The sequence below is a fragment of the Oncorhynchus keta genome, chromosome 13 (assembly GCF_023373465.1).
Source record: "Oncorhynchus keta strain PuntledgeMale-10-30-2019 chromosome 13, Oket_V2, whole genome shotgun sequence".
Lineage (NCBI taxonomy): Eukaryota > Metazoa > Chordata > Actinopteri > Salmoniformes > Salmonidae > Oncorhynchus > Oncorhynchus keta.
The window spans coordinates 1,318,171-1,337,664 of NC_068433.1; the positions used below are offsets into that span (position 1 = coordinate 1,318,171).

Consider the following 19,494-nt stretch of genomic DNA (forward strand, 5'->3'; position numbering starts at 1 on the left):
CGGCCTGGAGGGAAGAACACACACTGGCCAATCAGAAACGAGTCTCCGCCCATCTCTACCCTGTGGTCTCCGCCCCCTGTGTTCTAATGAAGGTAATCAGCCAACGGGGGCCCGGGGGCGGGTCTTAGATCCATCCTGTTTGATGCTCAGTCAACAATCCTCTCCGGAGAAGCACACAGCAGCAGAGACAACAACAAAAACAACCAGACTCATTCTTGCAAACTTCATCTGGACCGGTAAATGTAAGTAATGAAAGACATTGGACGTTAGTAGCAGTAACAGCTTTTAAATGTACATTGAAAGTTGTAGAAATGTTAGTTTCCCTGCAAAAAAACAAAAAAAAAGGTAACGTTACTAAACTATCTACAGAGCGAGTCACTCACTGTAAATGTTAGCCAGCTTGCTAAACTGGTGAAATGGCTAAATCTGGGTTGTTGTTTTTTTTAAGATGTAAAATAACCTTGATTTAGGATTACTCGTAACTATACTGTAAAATGTTTCACACTAGCTAATGTTAGCTCACTATGTATTCTGATGGCTAGCGTTAGCATCTTCAGCATAAATGCTAGCGCTGGGGGATGGGATGATCTAGCATCGCGTTAGCGTCTTTAGCATAAATGCTAGCGCTGGGGGATGGAATGAGCTAGCTGCGCGTTAGCATCTTTAGCATAAATGCTAGCGCTGGGGGATGGGATGAGCTAGCAGCGCGTTAGGCGGGAAGCAAATGGTGGCCCCATTGTTCTCAACGAGCTAGCATGCTAGTTGGCTAACTAGGCTAACCGCACTGCAAACTATACAGTCTACGGCACCTGGTCTGCAATCCATCACGTATACAAGCACAACATTAGTTGCCGTTACAATAGTTAGCTAGCTAACTATCCATTTGTACTTTTTTTTGACGTTTTATCCGACGTGGGGCCTAGCTAGTTAGCCACTTTAGCTAGATGAATTTGCAAAAAAAAAAAAGATATTGTCGTAAATGTATATTTTCTGCGGTGTTTCAGTCAGTCGTGTCGCCATGGTGAAAGGGGACGTTAACAAGCCGAAGGGCAAGACGTCAGCCTACGCCTTCTTCGTCCAGACCTGCCGGGAGGAACACAAGAGGAAACACCCCGACCAGTCGGTCAACTTCGCCGAGTTCTCCAAGCAGTGTTCAGAGAGATGGAGGGTACATATTAATACACACATCACAGGGTGTTATACCCCCACGGTGTCTGTTATAACGGTGTTATACCACTGTCTGTTATAACGGTGTTATACCACCACGGTGTCTGTTATAACGGTGTTATACCACTGTCTGTTATAACGGTGTTATACCACCACGGTGTCTGTTATAACGGTGTTATACCACTGTCTGTTATAACGGTGTTATACCACTGTGTCTGTTATAATGGTGTTATATCACTGTGTCTGTTATAATGGTGTTATACCACTGTGTCTGTTATAACGGTGTTATACCACTGTGTCTGTTATAACGGTGTTATACCACTGTCTGTTATAACGGTGTTATACCACTGTGTCTGTTATACCACGGTGTCTGTTATAACGGTGTTATAACACTGTGTCTGTTATAACGGTGTTATACCACGTGATGTGTGTGTGTGTATAGATATATACATACACACACACACACACAAGGTGCTACAACAAGTGTATGTGATTAAGTTGTTAGAATGTAGTGTGTTTTATAACTGTGTGTAGGGTCTGACTGCGAATGATAAGCGTCGTTTTGAGGACATGGCGAAGAACGACAAGGTGCGATATGAGAGGGACATGAGGGGGTACGTCCCCCCCAAGGGGATGGCCAAGAGCGGAAGGAGGAAGAAGGACCCCAACGCTCCAAAAAGACCCCCGTGAGTCACACACACTCTGCTGTACACACTGACTGGGGTGTGTACACCTCATTACCAAAAGTATGTGGACACCTGCTAATTGAACATCTCATTCCAAAATGAATATGGAGGCGCCCCCCACACACCTTCTTTAATGCTATAACAGCCTCCATGGGGTGTTCTCTTTCACTAGATGTTGGAACATTGCTGCTGTAACAGCCTCCACTCTTCTGGGAAGGCTTTCCACTAGATGTAGGAACATTGCTGCTATAACAGTCTCCACTCTTCTGGGAAGGCTTTCCACTAGATGTTGGAACATTGCTGCTATAACAGCCTCCACTCTTCTGGGAAGGCTTTCCACTAGATGTAGGAACATTGCTGCTATAACAGCCTCCACTCTTCTGGGAAGGCTTTCCACTAGATGTTGGAACATTGCTGCTATAACAGCCTCCACTCTTCTGGGAAGGCTTTCCACTAGATGTTGGAACATTGCTGCTATAACAGCCTCCACTCTTCTGGGAAGGCTTTCCACTAGATGTTGGAACATTGTTGCTATAACAGCGTCCACTCTTCTGGGAAGGCTTTCCACTAGATGTAGGAACATTGCTGCTATAACAGCCTCCACTCTTCTGGGAAGGCTTTCCACTAGATGTTGGAACATTGCTGCTATAACAGCCTCCACTCTTCTGGGAAGGCTTTCCACTAGATGTTGGAACATTGCTGCTATAACAGCCTCCACTCTTCTGGGAAGGCTTTCCACTAGATGTTGGAACATTGCTGATATAACAGCCTCCACTCTTCTGGGAAGGCTTTCCACTAGATGTTGGAACATTGCTGCTATAACAGCCTCCACTCTTCTGGGAAGGCTTTCCACTAGATGTTGGAACATTGCTGCTATAACAGCCTCCACTCTTCTGGGAAGGCTTTCCACTAGATGTTGGAACATTGTTGCTATAACAGCATTGTCCACTCTTCTGGGAAGGCTTTCCACTAGATGTTGGAACATTGCTGCTATAACAGCCTCCACTCTTCTGGGAAGGCTTTCCACTAGATGTTGGAACATTGCTGCTATAACAGCCTCCACTCTTCTGGGAAGGCTTTCCACTAGATGTTGGAACATTGCTGCTATAACAGCCTCCACTCTTCTGGGAAGGCTTTCCACTAGATGTTGGAACATTGCTACTATAACAGCCTCCACTCTTCTGGGAAGGCTTTCCACTAGATGTTGGAACATTGCTGCTATAACAGCCTCCACTCTTCTGGGAAGGCTTTCCACTAGATGTTGGAACATTGCTGCTATAACAGGCAGGTGGTGATTCACTCCAGAGAACGCGTTTCCACTGCTCCAGTCCTCTTCCTCTCCCTCAGGTCTTCTCTCTAACCCTCTTCCTCTCCCTCAGGTCTTCTCTCTAACCCTCTTCCTCTCCCTCAGGTCTTCTCTCTAACCCTCTTCCTCTCCCTCCCTCAGGTCTTCTCTCTAACCCTCTTCCTCTCCCTCCCTCAGGTCTTCTCTCTAACCCTCTTCCTCTCCCTCCCTCAGGTCTGCCTTCTTTGTGTTCTCTGCAGAGTTCCGTCCTACGGTCAAACAGGAGTTCCCAGGTACACTGATGATATTATTACTAACACATCTGTTTGTTCTTTGTGTTGTGGTGGTGTTGTTGTGGTGTTGTTATGGGGTGTTGTTGTGGTGTTGTTATGGGGTGTTGTGGTGGTGTTGTTATGGGGTGTTGTGGTGGTGGTGTTGTTATGGGGTGTTGTGGTGGTGGTGTTGTTATGGGGTGTTGTTGTGGGGTGTTGTTGGGGTGTTGTTTTGGTGTTGTTATGGGGTGTTGTTGTGGTGTTGTTATGGGGTGTTGTGGTGGTGTTGTTATGGGGTGTTGTCGTGGTGATGTTATGTGGTGTTGTTGTGGTGTTGTGATGGGGTGTTGTTGTTAGGTGGTGGTGTTGTTATGGGGTGTTGTTATGGGGTGTTGTGGTGGTGTTGTTATGGGGTGTTGTTGTGGGGTGTTGTTATGGGGTGTTGTTATGGGGGGTTGTGGTGGTGGTGTTATGGGGGTTGTGGTGGTGTTGTTATGGGGTGTTGTTGTTGTGGTGTTGTTATGAGGTGTTGTTGTTGTGGTGGGGGTGTTGTTATGGGGGGTTGTGGTGGTGTTGTGGTGGTGTTGTTATGAGGTGTTGTTGTGGTGGGGGTGTTGTTGTGGTGTTGTTATGGGGTGTTCTTGTGGTGTTGTTATGGGGTGTTGTTGGGGTGTTGTTATGGGGTGTTGTTATGAGGTGTTGTTGTGGTGTTGTTATGGGGTGTTGTTGTGGTGTTGTTATGGGGTGTTGTTGTGGGGTTGTTGTGGGGAGGGGGGGGGTTGTTGTGGTGTTATGGGGGGTCGTTGTCATGGTGTCGTTATGGGGTGTTGTCGTGGTGGTGTAGTGTATAGATGTATAATGTATGTATTATTGTTCTATATGAGGTAGTATATATCATGTATATATTATCGTCTCCAGGCTGTTCTATAGGAGAGACAGCTAAGAAGCTGGGGATCATGTGGGGTCAACAGACTCCAACCCAGAAACAGCCGTTTGAAGAGAAGGCTCTCCGACTGAGGGAGAAATACGACAAGGTACTCTACGTTACTACGGTAACAAACACGCTCACAGAATGAGCGTCCCCAGTCACCTGAACAGAGGCATGATCAGTGGACTGGGGTTTATCTGTAAGAGCAAAGCAGGAAGTGTACCCAGCAATGTAGACGTCAGTTGTACGGTAATTGTGCCAGCCCTACACAAGAACATGCATTCCTTCACCACAGCTGGGACCCGTTAGTTAGAGGACCCGTTAGTTAGAGGACCCATTAGTTAGAGGACCCATTAGTTAGAGGACCCGTTAGTTAGAGGACCCATTAGTTAGAGGACCCATTAGTTAGAGGACCCATTAGTTAGAGGACCCGCTAGTTAGAGGACCCATTAGTTAGGGGACCCATTAGTTAGAGGACCCGTTAGTTAGAGGACCCATTAGTTAGAGGACCCGCTTAGTTAGAGGACCCATTAGTTAGGGGACCCATTAGTTAGATGACCCGTTAGTTAGAGGACCCGCTAGTTAGAGGACCCATTAGTTAGGGGACCCATTAGTTAGAGGACCCGTTAGTTAGGGGACCCATTAGTTAGAGGACCCGCTAGTTAGAGGACCCATTAGTTAGGGGACCCGCTAGTTAGGGGACCCGTTAGTTAGAGAACCTGTTAGTTAGGGGACCCGCTAGAGAACCTGTTAGTTAGGGGACCTGCTAGAGATCCTGTTAGTTAGGGGACCTGCTAGAAAACCTGTTAGTTAGGGGACCTGCTAGAGAACCTGTTAGTTAGGGGACCTGCTAGAGAACCTGTTAGTTAGGGGACCTGCTAGAGAACCTGTTAGTTAGGGGACCTGCTAGAGAACCTGTTAGTTAGGGGACCTGCTAGAGAACCTGTTAGTTAGGGGACCTGCTAGAGAACCTGTTAGTTAGGGGACCCGCTAGAGAACCTGTTAGTTAGGGGACCTGCTAGAGAACCTGTTAGTTAGGGGACCTGCTAGAGAACCTGTTAGTTAGGGGACCTGCTAGAGAACCTGTTAGTTAGGGGACCTGCTAGAGAACCTGTTAGTTAGGGGACCTGCTAGAGAACCTGTTAGTTAGGGGACCTGCTAGAGAACCTGTTAGTTAGGGGACCTGCTAGAGAACCTGTTAGTTAGGGGACCTGCTAGAGAACCTGTTAGTTAGGGGACCCGCTAGAGAACCTGTTAGTTAGGGGACCTGCTAGAGAACCTGTTAGTTAGGGGACCCGCTAGAGAACCTGTTAGTTAGGGGACCTGCAAGAGAACCTGTTAGTTAGGGGACCCGCTAGAGAACCTGTTAGTTAGGGGACCTGCTAGAGAACCTGTTAGTTAGGGGACCTGCTAGAGAACCTGTTAGTTAGGGGACCCGCTAGAGAACCTGTTAGTTAGGGGACCTGCTAGAGAACCTGTTAGTTAGGGGACCTGCCAGAGAACCTGTTAGTTAGGGGACCTGCTAGAGAACCTGTTAGTTAGGGGACCTGCTAGAGAACCTGTTAGTTAGGGGACCTGCTAGAGAACCTGTTAGTTCGGGGACCTGCTAGAGAACCTGTTAGTTAGGGGACCTGCTAGAGAACCTGTGAGTTAGGGGACCTGCTAGAGAACCTGTTAGTTAGGGGACCTGCTAGAAGACCTGTTAGTTAGGGGACCTGCTAGAGGACCTGTTAGTTAGGGGACCTGCTAGAGAACCTGTTAGTTAGGGGACCCGCTAGAGAACCTGTTAGTTAGGGGACCTGCTAGAGAACCTGTTAGTTAGGGGACCCGCTAGAGAACCTGTTAGTTAGGGGACCTGCAAGAGAACCTGTTAGTTAGGGGACCCGCTAGAGAACCTGTTAGTTAGGGGACCTGCTAGAGAACCTGTTAGTTAGGGGACCCGACCTGTTATGCAGAATGTGGACACCTGCTCATCCATCATCTCATTCCAAGCGCTGTCTGTCTCTCTCTCTGTCTGTGTCTATCTCTCTCTGTCTGTGTCTGTGTCTCTCCTCTCTCTGTGTCTCTCCTCTCTCTGTCTGTGTCTCTCCTCTCTCTGTGTCTCTCCTCTCTCTCTCTGTGTCTGTCTCTCCTCTCTCTCTGTCTGCGTCTGTGTCTCTCCTCTCTCTCTGTCTGTGTCTCTCCTCTCTCTCTGTCTGTCTCTCCTCTCTCTCTCTCTGTGTCTCTCCTCTCTGTGTCTCTCCTCTCTCTCTGTCTGTGTCTCTCCTCTGTCTGTGTCTGTCTCTCCTCTCTCTGTCTGTGTCTCTCCTCTCTCGCTCTCTCTGTCTCACTCTCTCTCTGTCTCTCTCTCTCTGTGTCTCTCTCTGTGTGTCTCGCTCTCTGTGTGTCTCACTCTCTGTCTCTCTCTCTCTGTCTCTCTCTCTGTGTGTCTCGCTCTCTGTGTGTCTCTCTCTCTGTCTCTCTCTCTCTTTCTCTCTCTCTCTCTCTCTCTCACTCTCTCTCACTTTCTCTCTGTCTCTCTGTCTCACTCTGTCTCTCTAGGATATGGCTGCATACCGGTCCGGTGCGAACGTTAAGCGGGCCCCGATGCGACCCGGTCCCGGGGGCTCGTCTGGTATAATGCCCCACGCCGCGGCCGGTGGCGGAGATGACGATGATGACGACGACGATGACCTGGAGGACGATGACGATGAAGAGGACGATGATGATGACGAGTAGAGCTGTTAGTGTTGTGTTCCGACCTGTTGGAGCAGTATGTGTGTTTTACCTCGCCCCCTAAACTCCGCCCACCCGGGGTCACGGCAAGCTAAAACACACCCAGTTCCAGAGGAGGAATCTGATTGGTTGAAAGGTGTGTGTGTGTGTCTGTCGGTGACCCTGGAGGACTGGCCCTAGGTCAGGGGTCAAAGGTTAGTTAGAGCTGGGCTGGACCAGACACAACCCGTAGGGGACTTATATTATCACGCGTAAATGATTACTCATCATCGTAAACATCTGTAACCCTGGTAACCGTTGCTGTGGGCCAACATGTCCAATAGCAGAGCTCTGTATCTTCAGGAGGAGGCTGCTGTTCCCAGGGTTGTGTGGTGTCCAGGCTCTTCAATATCATCACATGTTGTAACTGGTTTTTAAAACACACTGTGCTGTTTTTATTTTTTTAATTGAAACCATATGTAGAAACTGGCTTTTATAATACCATTTTTATGATTCTGAAAATGAACAATGTTTTATCTGTGTATTCTGTTCTGTACACAATCTGACGTGGTATTTATTCTCATGAGACTGACCAGGTGAATCCAGGTGAAAACTATGATCCCTTATTGATGTCTCTTGTTAAATCCACTTCAATCAGTGTAGATGAAGGGGAGGAGACGGGTTAAAGAAGGATTTTTAAGACTTCAGACAATTGAGACATGGATTGTGTGTGTGTCATTCAGAGGGTGAATGGGTAAGACAAAATATTTAAGCCCCTTTGAATGGGGTATGGTAGTAGGTGCCAGGTCCACTGGTTAAAGCCCCTTTGAATGGGGTATGGTAGTAGGTGCCAGATCCACTGGTTAAAGCCCCTTTGAATGGGGTATGGTAGTAGGTGCCAGGTCCACTGGTTAAAGCCCCTTTGAATGGGGTATGGTAGTAGGTGCCAGGTCCACTGGTTAAAACCCCTTTGAATGGGGTATGGTAGTAGGTGCCAGGTCCACTGGTTAAAACCCCTTTGAATGGGGTATGGTAGTAGGTGCCAGGTCCACTGGTTAAAACCCCTTTGAATGGGGTATGGTAGTAGGTGCCAGGTCCACTGGTTAAAACCCCTTTGAATGGGGTATGGTAGTAGGTGCCAGGTCCACTGGTTAAAGCCCCTTTGAATGGGGTATGGTAGTAGGTGCCAGGTCCACTGGTTAAAGCCCCTTTGAATGGGGTATGGTAGTAGGTGCCAGGTCCACTGGTTAAAACCCCTTTGAATGGGGTATGGTAGTAGGTGCCAGGTCCACTGGTTAAAACCCCTTTGAATGGGGTAGTAGGTGCCAGGTCCACTGGTTAAAGCCCCTTTGAATGGGGTATGGTAGTAGGTGCCAGGTCCACTGGTTAAAGCCCCTTTGAATGGGGTATGGTAGTAGGTGCCAGGTCCACTGGTTAAAACCCCTTTGAATGGGGTATGGTAGTAGGTGCCAGGTCCACTGGTTAAAGCCCCTTTGAATGGGGTATGGTAGTAGGTGCCAGGTCCACTGGTTAAAGCCCCTTTGAATGGGGTATTGTAGTAGGTGCCAGGTCCACTGGTTAAAACCCCTTTGAATGGGGTATGGTAGTAGGTGCCAGGTCCACTGGTTAAAACCCCTTTGAATGGGGTAGTAGGTGCCAGGTCCACTGGTTAAAGCCCCTTTGAATGGGGTATGGTAGTAGGTGCCAGATCCACTGGTTAAAACCCCTTTGAATGGGGTATGGTAGTAGGTGCCAGGTCCACTGGTTAAAGCCCCTTTGAATGGGGTATGGTAGTAGGTGCCAGGTCCACTGGTTAAAGCCCCTTTGAATGGGGTATGGTAGTAGGTGCCAGGTCCACTGGTTAAAACCCCTTTGAATGGGGTATGGTAGTAGGTGCCAGGTCCACTGGTTAAAACCCCTTTGAATGGGGTATGGTAGTAGGTGCCAGGTCCACTGGTTAAAACCCCTTTGAATGGGGTATGGTAGTAGGTGCCAGGTCCACCGGTTGAGTGTCAAGAACTGCAACGCTGCTGGGTTTTATTCACACTCAACAGTTTCCCCATTTGTATCAAGAATGGTCCACCAAGGACATCCAGCCAATTTGAAGCAACTGTAGGAAGCATTGGAGTCCACATGGGCCAGCATCCCTGGAGTCAAGAAGGGCCAGCATCCCTGTGGAACGCTTTCAACACCTTGTAGAGTCAACATGGACCAGCATCCCTGTGGAACGCTTTCAACACCTTGTAGAGTCCACATGGACCAGCATCCCTGTGGAACGCTTTCAACACCTTGTAGAGTCCACATGGACCAGCATCCCTGTGGAACGCTTTAGACACCTTGTAGAGTCCATGTCCCGATGAATTGATGCTGTTCTGAGGTGCACCTCAATATTAGGAAGGTAATGTTTTGTACACTCAGATGAAATAGGTCTAACATTCAGCTGAGGGTTGTGTATTATATCAATACCACAGATGGGTAAGGCTTACTATACAATCTTTAATACAGTCCAACAGGAGCAGTAGGTTGAGGGTGTAAAATGTTTATTAAATACACTAGAAACATCAGAATGGACATGCAGGCTTTGCCCTCCCTGGTCACCAGGGAGCGCCACACCCACCTACCAGTAGAATACAAACATTATCAAAATACAGTACAGAGATCCTCAAAACACACACCTCACTGACCATATATGCTACGACCGCTAATAACTTGCCTACGGCGCTCCTTAGGGCCCTTGTAACCAGTTATAACCATAGCTCAGTGGCTATAACCATAGCTCAGTGGCTATAACCAGTTATAACCATAGCTCAGTGGCTATAACCTCTGAAGAGTACTATTGCTTGTTTGTCAGGTGTTTTATTACTCAAAAATAATATCTTTATAATCCAATAACTTAGTCATGCACTAACTAAATGGATGTTATTGATGATCTACCAGGGGATCGATCAATGGATATGTAGGATATCGATAGTTGGACCCAGAACAATGTAATGACGTTTTTTTCCACAACCAAACAGATCTTCAGTAATCAATCATCACAAATGAAAACCACACATCGTGACTTCGGTAATCAATCATCACAAATGAAAACCACACATCGTGACTTCGGTAATCAATCATCACAAATGAAAACCACACATCGTGACTTCGGTAATCAATCATCACAAATGAAAACCACACATCGTGACTTTTAATCAATCATCACAAATGAAAACCACACATCGTGACTTCGGTAATCAATCATCACAAATGAAAACCACACATCGTGACTTCGGTAATCAATCATCACAAATGAAAACCACACATCGTGACTTCGGTAATCATTACATTGATAATAAAAACAGCCACAGAAACGATTTAATAAATCACCATGATTGATCATTTTGGGAATAAAACAAATGTCTTTGTATACCGTGGGCCACCCGTCCGCTTGGTGGCCGTACTGTGTAACTAATGCACTGTGGAGATTAACGGTTCGTCCTTTTCCACAACAGACTGGATGTGGAGAATTGAAATAACTAATATCTATAATGTCATGGTTGAGTTCAGTCAGAAAACCTTATTAATTGTTGACCCCATAAGGTTTCTCTGAGATTGTCCTTTTAGAGTGACATCCCTGATAACACTATTCAGAATGACATCCCTGATAACACTATTCAGAATGACATCCCTGATAACACTATTCAGAATGACATCCCTGATAACACTATTCAGAATGACATCCCTGATAACACTATTCAGAATGACATCCCTGATAACACTATTCAGAATGACATCCCTGATAACACTATTCAGAATGACATCCCTGATAACACTATTCAGAGTGACATCCCTGATAACACTATTCAGAATGACATCACTGATAACACTATTCAGAATGACATCCCTGATAACACTATTCAGAATGACATCCCTGATAACACTATTCAGAATGACATCCCTGATAACACTATTCAGAATGACATCCCTGATAACACTATTCAGAATGACATCCCTGATAACACTATTCAGAGTGACATCCCTGATAACACTATTCAGAATGACATCCCTGATAACACTATTCAGAATGACATCCCTGATAACACTATTCAGAATGACATCCCTGATAACACTATTCAGAGTGACATCCCTGATAACACTATTCAGAATGACATCCCTGATAACACTATTCAGAATGACATCCCTGATAACACTATTCAGAATGACATCCCTGATAACACTATTCAGAATGACATCCCTGATAACACTATTCAGAGTGACATCCCTGATAACACTATTCAGAATGACATCCCTGATAACACTATTCAGAGTGACATCCCTGATAACACTATTCAGAGTGACATCCCTGATAACACTATTCAGAGTGACATCCCTGATAACACTATTCAGAGTGACATCCCTGATAACACTATTCAGAATGACATCCCTGATAACACTATTCAGAGTGACATCCCTGATAACACTATTCAGAATGACATCCCTGATAACACTATTCAGAATGACATCCCTGATAACACTATTCAGAATGACAGAGCTCTCGCACACAGGACACAGAACTTTAACGTAGCAACGTAGACGAGTTTATTCCAGAGAAAATCCTTTGGTTAGACCCGTCCTGACTACTAGACCCGTCCTGACCACTAGACCCGTCCTGACCACTAGACCCGTCCTGACCACTAGACCCGTCCTGACCACTAGACCCGTCCTGACCACTCCCGTGATGACCACTAGACCCGTCCTGACCACTAGACCCGTCCTGACCATCCCTGACCCGTCCTGACTACTAGACCCGTCCTGACCACTAGACCCGTCCTGACCACTAGACCCGTCCTGACCACTAGACCCGTCCTGACCACTAGACCCGTCCTGACCACTAGACCCGTCCTGACCACTAGACCCGTCCTGACCACTAGACCCGTCCTGACCACTAGACCCGTCCTGACCACTAGACCCGTCCTGACCACTAGACCCGTCCTGACCACTAGACCCCTCCTGACCACTAGACCCGTCCTGACTACTAGACCCGTCCTGACCACTAGACCCGTCCTGACCACTAGACCCGTCCTGACCACTAGACCCCTCCTGACCACTAGACCCGTCCTGACCACTAGACCCGTCCTGACCACTAGACCCGTCCTGACCACTAGACCCGTCCTGACCACTAGACCCGTCCTCTGACTACTGACTAGTTAAGTTAGTTGGGGAATGGGGGCTAGTTAAGTTCTGTGTGTTGTGGGCAGAGCTTATTGCACTCACAGTGACTCCTTCAGTCTCCTGGTTATCAATGACGCTGGTTATCAATAACGCTGGTTCAATTCAAACACAGTCTCTCAAACAAGGACACATGGGCTACAAACTGGTATCAACTCAACATTTTCCTTGTTTTCTATTAAACTGATGAGGAAGGTGATAGAGACTAGAAATGATCACGATTAAGTTTTTCTTCTAAACATTTTTTTTCTGTTTCAGTGCAAGTCAGATATTTTCCCATGATGCCTTTGGCTTTGTTGCGGCAGCAACCTTTGACCTTTGCCAAACCCTGAGGATCAAAAAACGACCCGAGCGACAACCGACACAACACCCCCATCCATCCTCTCAATTACATCCCCTCTGTGACTTCTACCACCATTACCCTAACTCACATCAACCATCATTACCCTAACATTACCCTAACTCGCATCAACCATCATTACCCTAACTCACATCAACCACCATTACCCTAACTCACATCAACCACCATTACCCTAACTCACATCAACCACCATTACCCTAACTCACATCAACCATCATTACCCTAACATTACCCTAACTCACATCAACCATCATTACCCTGACTCACATCAACCATCATTACCCTGACTCGCATCAACCATCATTACCCATTACCCTAACTCGCATCAACCATCATTACCCTGACTCACATCAACCATCATTACCCTAACTCACATCAACCATCATTACCCTGACTCACATCAACCATCATTACCCTGACTCGCATCAACCATCATTACCCTAACATTACCCTAACTCGCATCAACCATCATTACCTAACTCACATCAACCATCATTACCCTAACATTACCTAACTCACATCAGTCATTACCCTGACTCGCATCAACCATCATTACCCTGACTCACATCAACCATCATTACCTAACTCACATCATTACCCTAACATTACCTAACTCACATCAACCATCATTACCTAACTCACATCAACCATCATTACCCTAACATTACCCTAAACTCGCATCAGTCATCATTACCCTAACATTACCTAACTCACATCAACCATCATTACCCTGACTATCATCAACCATCATTACCTAACATTACCTAACTTAAACATCAACCATCATTACCCTAACTCACATCAACCATCATTACCCTAACATTACCTAACTCACATCAACCATCATTACCTGACTCGCATCAACCATCATTACCCTGACTCACATCAACCATCATTTTCACATCATTACCTAACATTACCCTAACTCACATCAACCATCATTACCCTGACTCGCATCAACCATCATTACCCTGACTCACATCAACCATCATTACCCTAACTCACATCATTACCCTAACATTACCCTAACTCACATCAACCATCATTACCTAACTCACATCAACCATCATTACCCTAACATTACCTAACCATCAACCATCATTACCCTAACTCACATCAACCACCATTACCCTAACTCACATCAACCATCATTACCCTAACATTACCCTAACTCACATCAACCATCATTACCCTAACTCACATCAACCATCATTACCCTAACTCACATCAACCACCATTACCCTAACTCACATCAACCACCATTACCCTAACTCACATCAACCACCATTACCCTAACTCACATCAACCACCATTACCCTAACTCACATCAACCACCATTACCCTAACTCACATCAACCATCATTACCCTAACATTACCCTAACTCACATCAACCACCATTACCCTAACTCACATCATTACCCTAACATTACCCTAACTCACATCAACCACCATTACCCTAACTCACATCAACCACCATTACCCTAACTCTCATCAACCACCATTACCCTAACTCACATCAACCACCATTACCCTAACTCACATCAACCACCATTACCCTAACTCACATCAACCACCATTACCCTAACTCACATCAACCATCATTACCCTAACTCACATCAACCACCATTATCCTAACTCACATCAACCATCATTACCCTAACATTACCCTAACTCACATCAACCATCATTACCCTAACTCACATCATTACCCTAACATTACCCTAACTCACACCATTACCCTAACTCACATCATTACCCTAACTCAAATCATTACCCTAACTCGCATCATTACCTAACTCACATCATTACCTAACTCACATCATTACCCTAACTCACATCATTACCCTTAACTCACATCAACCATCATCCTAACATTACCCTAACTCGCATCAACCATCATTACCCTAACTCACATAATTGCCCTAACATTACCCTAACTCACATCATTACCCTAACATTACCCTAACTCAAATCATTACCCTAACTCACATCATTACCCGAACTCACATCAACCATCATCCTAACATTGTGTCTGAGAGAGAGAGAGAGAGAGTAATATTTTCTAGGCAGGAACAGTGTGTGTGTGTGTATTCTGAGAGAGAGAGAGAGAGTCATATTTTCTAGGCAGGGACAGTGTGTGTCTGTGTGTCTTCTGAGAGAGAGAGAGAGAGTCATCTTTTCTAGGCAGGGACAGTGTGTGTGTGTATGGGCCTATGATTTGAGAAATTTGCATAACAAGTTTGCACTCTGTTCCTTGTCTCCGTGTGATGGGTGAAAATATGATCACTCGATGAGAGAACGCGTGCAGCCTATTCTGAATATAAACTTGTCTTTACTGATATGTAAAATGAGTTTGGATGTAGAATGAGGAGGAGGATAAACACGTCCTCTGTGTGTACAGGAACATGGAGGCTCCACTTCCCCTGGTCCTTGTTCCTACTCTGGTTTAACAGCAGAACATGGGGCTCCACTTCCCCTGGTCCTTGTTCCTACTCTGGTTTAATAGCAGAACATGGGGGCTCCACTTCCCCTGGTCCTTGTTCCTACTCTGGTTTAATAGCAGAACATGGGGGCTCCACTTCCCCCTGGTCCTTGTTCCTACTCTGGTTTAATAGCAGAACATGGGGGCTCCACTTCCCCTGGTCCTTGTTCCTACTCTGGTTTAACAGCAGAACATGGGGGCTCCACTTCCCCTGGTCCTTGTTTCTACTCTGGTTTAATAGCAGAACATGGGGGCTCCACTTCCCCTGGTCCTTGTTCCTACTCTGGTTTAACAGCAGAACATGGGGCTCCACTTCCCCCTGGTCCTTGTTCCTACTCTGGTTTAACAGCAGAACATGGGGCTCCACTTCCCCTGGTCCTTGTTCCTACTCTGGTTTAATAGCAGAACATGGGGGCTCCACTTCCCCTGGTCCTTGTTTCTACTCTGGTTTAATAGCAGAACATGGGGGCTCCACTTCCCCCTGGTCCTTGTTGCTACTCTGGTTTAATAGCAGAACATGGGGGCTCCACTTCCCCTGGTCCTTGTTCCTACTCTGGTTTAATAGCAGAACATGGGGCTCCACTTCCCCTGGTCCTTGTTGCTACTCTGGTTTAATAGCAGAACATGGGGGCTCCACTTCCCCCTGGTCCTTGTTTCTACTCTGGTTTAATAGCAGAACATGGGGGCTCCACTTCCCCTGGTCCTTGTTTCTACTCTGGTTTAATAGCAGAACATGGGGGCTCCACTTCCCCTGGTCCTTGTTTCTACTCTGGTTTAATAGCAGAACATGTGGGCTCCACTTCCCTGGTCCTTGTTGCTACTCTGGTTTAATAGCAGAACATGGGGCTCCACTTCCCCTGGTCCTTGTTCCTACTCTGGTTTAATAGCAGAACATGGGGCTCCACTTCCCCTGGTCCTTGTTCCTACTCTGGTTTAATAGCAGAACATGGGGGCTCCACTTCCCCTGGTCCTTGTTCCTACTCTGGTTTAATAGCAGAACATGGGGGCTCCACTTCCCCTGGTCCTTGTTTCTACTCTGGTTTAATAGCAGAACATGGAGGCTCCACTTCCCCTGGTCCTTGTTTCTACTCTGGTTTAATAGCAGAACATGGGGCTCCACTTCCCCCTGGTCCTTGTTCCTACTCTGGTTTAATAGCAGAACATGGGGGCTCCACTTCCCCTGGTCCTTGTTCCTACTCTGGTTTAATAGCAGAACATGGGGGCTCCACTTCCCCTGGTCCTTGTTGCTACTCTGGTTTAATAGCAGAACATGGGGCTCCACTTCCCCTGGTCCTTGTTGCTACTCTGGTTTAATAGCAGAACATGGGGCTCCACTTCCCCCTGGTCCTTGTTTCTACTCTGGTTTAATAGCAGAACATGGGGGCTCCACTTCCCCTGGTCCTTGTTTCTACTCTGGTTTAATAGCAGAACATGGGGGCTCCACTTCCCCCTGGTCCTTGTTGCTACTCTGGTTTAATAGCAGAACATGGGGCTCCACTTCCCCTGGTCCTTGTTGCTACTCTGGTTTAATAGCAGAACATGGGGCTCCACTTCCCCCTGGTCCTTGTTTCTACTCTGGTTTAATAGCAGAACATGGGGGCTCCACTTCCCCCTGGTCCTTGTTTCTACTCTGGTTTAATAGCAGAACATGGGGGCTCCACTTCCCCTGGTCCTTGTTGCTACTCTGGTTTAATAGCAGAACATGGGGGCTCCACTTCCCCCTGGTCCTTGTTGCTACTCTGGTTTAACAGCAGAACATGGGGGCTCCACTTCCCCTGGTCCTTGTTGCTACTCTGGTTTAATAGCAGAACATGGGGGCTCCACTTCCCCCTGGTCCTTGTTTCTACTCTGGTTTAATAGCAGAACATGGGGGCTCCACTTCCCCTGGTCCTTGTTCCTACTCTGGTTTAATAGCAGAACATGGGGGCTCCACTTCCCCTGGTCCTTGTTGCTACTCTGGTTTAATAGCAGAACATGGGGGCTCCACTTCCCCGGTCCTTGTTGCTACTCTGGTTTAATAGCAGAACATGGGGCTCCACTTCCCCTGGTCCTTGTTCCTACTCTGGTTTAATAGCAGAACATGGGGGCTCCACTTCCCCTGGTCCTTGTTGCTACTCTGGTTTAATAGCAGAACATGGGGCTCCACTTCCCCCTGGTCCTTGTTCCTACTCTGGTTTAATAGCAGAACATGGGGCTCCACTTCCCCCTGGTCCTTGTTTCTACTCTGGTTTAATAGGAGAACATGGGGCTCCACTTCCCCTGGTCCTTGTTCCTACTCTGGTTTAATAGCAGAACATGGGGCTCCACTTCCCCTGGTCCTTGTTCCTACTCTGGTTTAATAGCAGAACATGGGGCTCCACTTCCCCCTGGTCCTTGTTCCTACTCTGGTTTAATAGCAGAACATGGGGGCTCCACTTCCCCTGGTCCTTGTTCCTACTCTGGTTTAATAGCAGAACATGGGGCTCCACTTCCCCTGGTCCTTGTTCCTACTCTGGTTTAACAGCAGAACATGGGGCTCCACTTCCCCGGTCCTTGTTCCTACTCTGGTTTAATAGCAGAACATGGGGCTCCACTTCCCTGGTCCTTGTTCCTACTCTGGTTTAATAGCAGAACATGGGGGCTCCACTTCCCCTGGTCCTTGTTCCTACTCTGGTTTAATAGCAGAACATGGGGCTCCACTTCCCCGGTCCTTGTTGCTACTCTGGTTTAATAGCAGAACATGGGGGCTCCACTTCCCCTGGTCCTTGTTGCTACTCTGGTTTAATAGCAGAACATGGGGGCTCCACTTCCCCTGGTCCTTGTTTCTACTCTGGTTTAATAGGAGAACATGGGGCTCCACTTCCCTGGTCCTTGTTTCTACTCTGGTTTAATAGCAGAACATGGGGCTCCACTTCCCCTGGTCCTTGTTGCTACTCTGGTTTAATAGCAGAACATGGGGCTCCACTTCCCCTGGTCCTTGTTGCTACTCTGGTTTAATAGCAGAACATGGGGCTCCACTTCCCCTGGTCCTTGTTCCTACTCTGGTTTAATAGCAGAACATGGGGGCTCCACTTCCCCTGGTCCTTGTTCCTACTCTGGTTTAACAGCAGAACATGGGGGCTCCACTTCCCCTGGTCCTTGTTGCTACTCTGGTTTAATAGCAGAACATGGGGCTCCACTTCCCCTGGTCCTTGTTCCTACTCTGGTTTAATAGCAGAACATGGGGGCTCCACTTCCCTGGTCCTTGTTGCTACTCTGGTTTAATAGCAGAACATGGGGGCTCCACTTCCCTGGTCCTTGTTCCTACTCTGGTTTAATAGCAGAACATGGGGCTCCACTTCCCCCTGGTCCTTGTTCCTACTCTGGTTTAACAGCAGAACATGGGGCTCCACTTCCCCCTGGTCCTTGTTCCTACTCTGGTTTAATAGCAGAACATGGGGCTCCACTTCCCTGGTCCTTGTTCCTACTCTGGTTTAACAGCAGAACATGGGGCTCCACTTCCCCCTGGTCCTTGTTCCTACTCTGGTTTAATAGCAGAACATGGGGGCTCCACTTCCCCTGGTCCTTGTTCCTACTCTGGTTTAATAGCAGAACATGGGGGCTCCACTTCCCCTGGTCCTTGTTCCTACTCTGGTTTAATAGCAGAACATGGGGGCTCCACTTCCCCTGGTCCTTGTTCCTACTCTGGTTTAATAGCAGAACATGGGGGCTCCACTTCCCCTGGTCCTTGTTGCTACTCTGGTTTAATAGCAGAACATGGGGCTCCACTTCCCCTGGTCCTTGTTTCTACTCTGGTTTAATAGCAGAACATGGGGGCTCCACTTCCCCCTGGTCCTTGTTGCTACTCTGGTTTAATAGCAGAACATGGGGCTCCACTTCCCCTGGTCCTTGTTGCTACTCTGGTTTAATAGCAGAACATGGGGGCTCCACTTCCCCCTGGTCCTTGTTCCTACTCTGGTTTAATAGCAGAACATGGGGGCTCCACTTCCCCTGGTCCTTGTTCCTACTCTGGTTTAATAGCAGAACATGGGGGTCCACTTCCCCTGGTCCTTGTTGCTACTCTGGTTTAATAGCAGAACATGGGGCTCCACTTCCCCCTGGTCCTTGTTCCTACTCTGGTTTAATAGCAGAACATGGGGGCTCCACTTCCCCTGGTCCTTGTTCCTACTCTGGTTTAATAGGAGAACATGGGGGCTCCACTTCCCCTGGTCCTTGTTCCTACTCTGGTTTAATAGCAGAACATGGGGGCTCCACTTCCCCTGGTCCTTGTTCCTACTCTGGTTTAATAGCAGAACATGGGGCTCCACTTCCCTGGTCCTTGTTGCTACTCTGGTTTAATAGCAGAACATGGGGGCTCCACTTCCCCTGGTCCTTGTTCCTACTCTGGTTTAACAGCAGAACATGGGGCTCCACTTCCCCTGGTCCTTG

General features: G+C 47.3%; 1 protein-coding gene and 3 long non-coding RNA genes across 29 annotated transcripts; 2 read left to right on the forward strand and 2 right to left on the reverse strand.

Moving 5' to 3' along the window:
* Positions 1-92: 92 nt before the first annotated feature.
* On the forward strand, positions 93-7,574 carry hmgb2b (high mobility group box 2b). Its single transcript, XM_052458839.1, has 6 exons — positions 93-242; positions 1,005-1,168; positions 1,702-1,853; positions 3,373-3,431; positions 4,329-4,444; positions 6,880-7,574. The coding sequence occupies exons 1-6, from the start codon at positions 143-145 to the stop codon at positions 7,054-7,056; spliced, it is 768 nt and encodes a 255-aa protein (XP_052314799.1). The 5' UTR covers positions 93-142; the 3' UTR covers positions 7,057-7,574.
* Positions 4,456-6,573, reverse strand: LOC127906574 (uncharacterized). Of its 18 annotated transcripts, none has more exons than XR_008061905.1 (5): positions 6,066-6,573; positions 5,842-5,897; positions 5,730-5,785; positions 5,142-5,645; positions 4,456-5,085 (listed from the first exon to the last, which is right to left on the reverse strand). It is a non-coding gene; the product is annotated as an uncharacterized LOC127906574 (long non-coding RNA). The 18 variants fall into 18 exon arrangements; XR_008061902.1 differs by having other exon boundaries at positions 5,842-5,925; XR_008061909.1 differs by lacking the exon at positions 5,842-5,897 and having other exon boundaries at positions 5,142-5,813; positions 6,122-6,205; positions 6,262-6,573.
* Positions 7,575-7,957: 383 nt separating the features above from the next.
* On the forward strand, positions 7,958-9,721 carry LOC127906575 (uncharacterized). Its single transcript, XR_008061916.1, has 3 exons — positions 7,958-7,975; positions 8,355-8,402; positions 8,686-9,721. It is a non-coding gene; the product is annotated as an uncharacterized LOC127906575 (long non-coding RNA).
* Positions 9,722-12,917: 3,196 nt separating this feature from the next.
* Positions 12,918-15,345, reverse strand: LOC127906577 (uncharacterized). Of its 9 annotated transcripts, none has more exons than XR_008061925.1 (4): positions 14,415-15,345; positions 13,771-14,380; positions 13,600-13,653; positions 12,918-13,079 (listed from the first exon to the last, which is right to left on the reverse strand). It is a non-coding gene; the product is annotated as an uncharacterized LOC127906577 (long non-coding RNA). The 9 variants fall into 9 exon arrangements; XR_008061922.1 differs by having other exon boundaries at positions 13,760-14,380; XR_008061926.1 differs by lacking the exon at positions 13,600-13,653 and having other exon boundaries at positions 13,735-14,397; positions 14,556-15,345.
* Positions 15,346-19,494: the final 4,149 nt, after the last annotated feature.

Excerpts from the sequence above, each read along its gene's own strand:
- hmgb2b (XM_052458839.1), top strand. The coding sequence starts at position 143 with ATGCTCAGTCAACAATCCTCTCCGGAGAAGCACACAGCAGCAGAGACA. Across the intron at positions 1,854-3,372 it reads AACGCTCCAAAAAGACCCCC|GTCTGCCTTCTTTGTGTTCT; the intron begins GTGAGTCACACA and ends TCCCTCCCTCAG. Across the intron at positions 4,445-6,879 it reads TGAGGGAGAAATACGACAAG|GATATGGCTGCATACCGGTC; the intron begins GTACTCTACGTT and ends CTGTCTCTCTAG.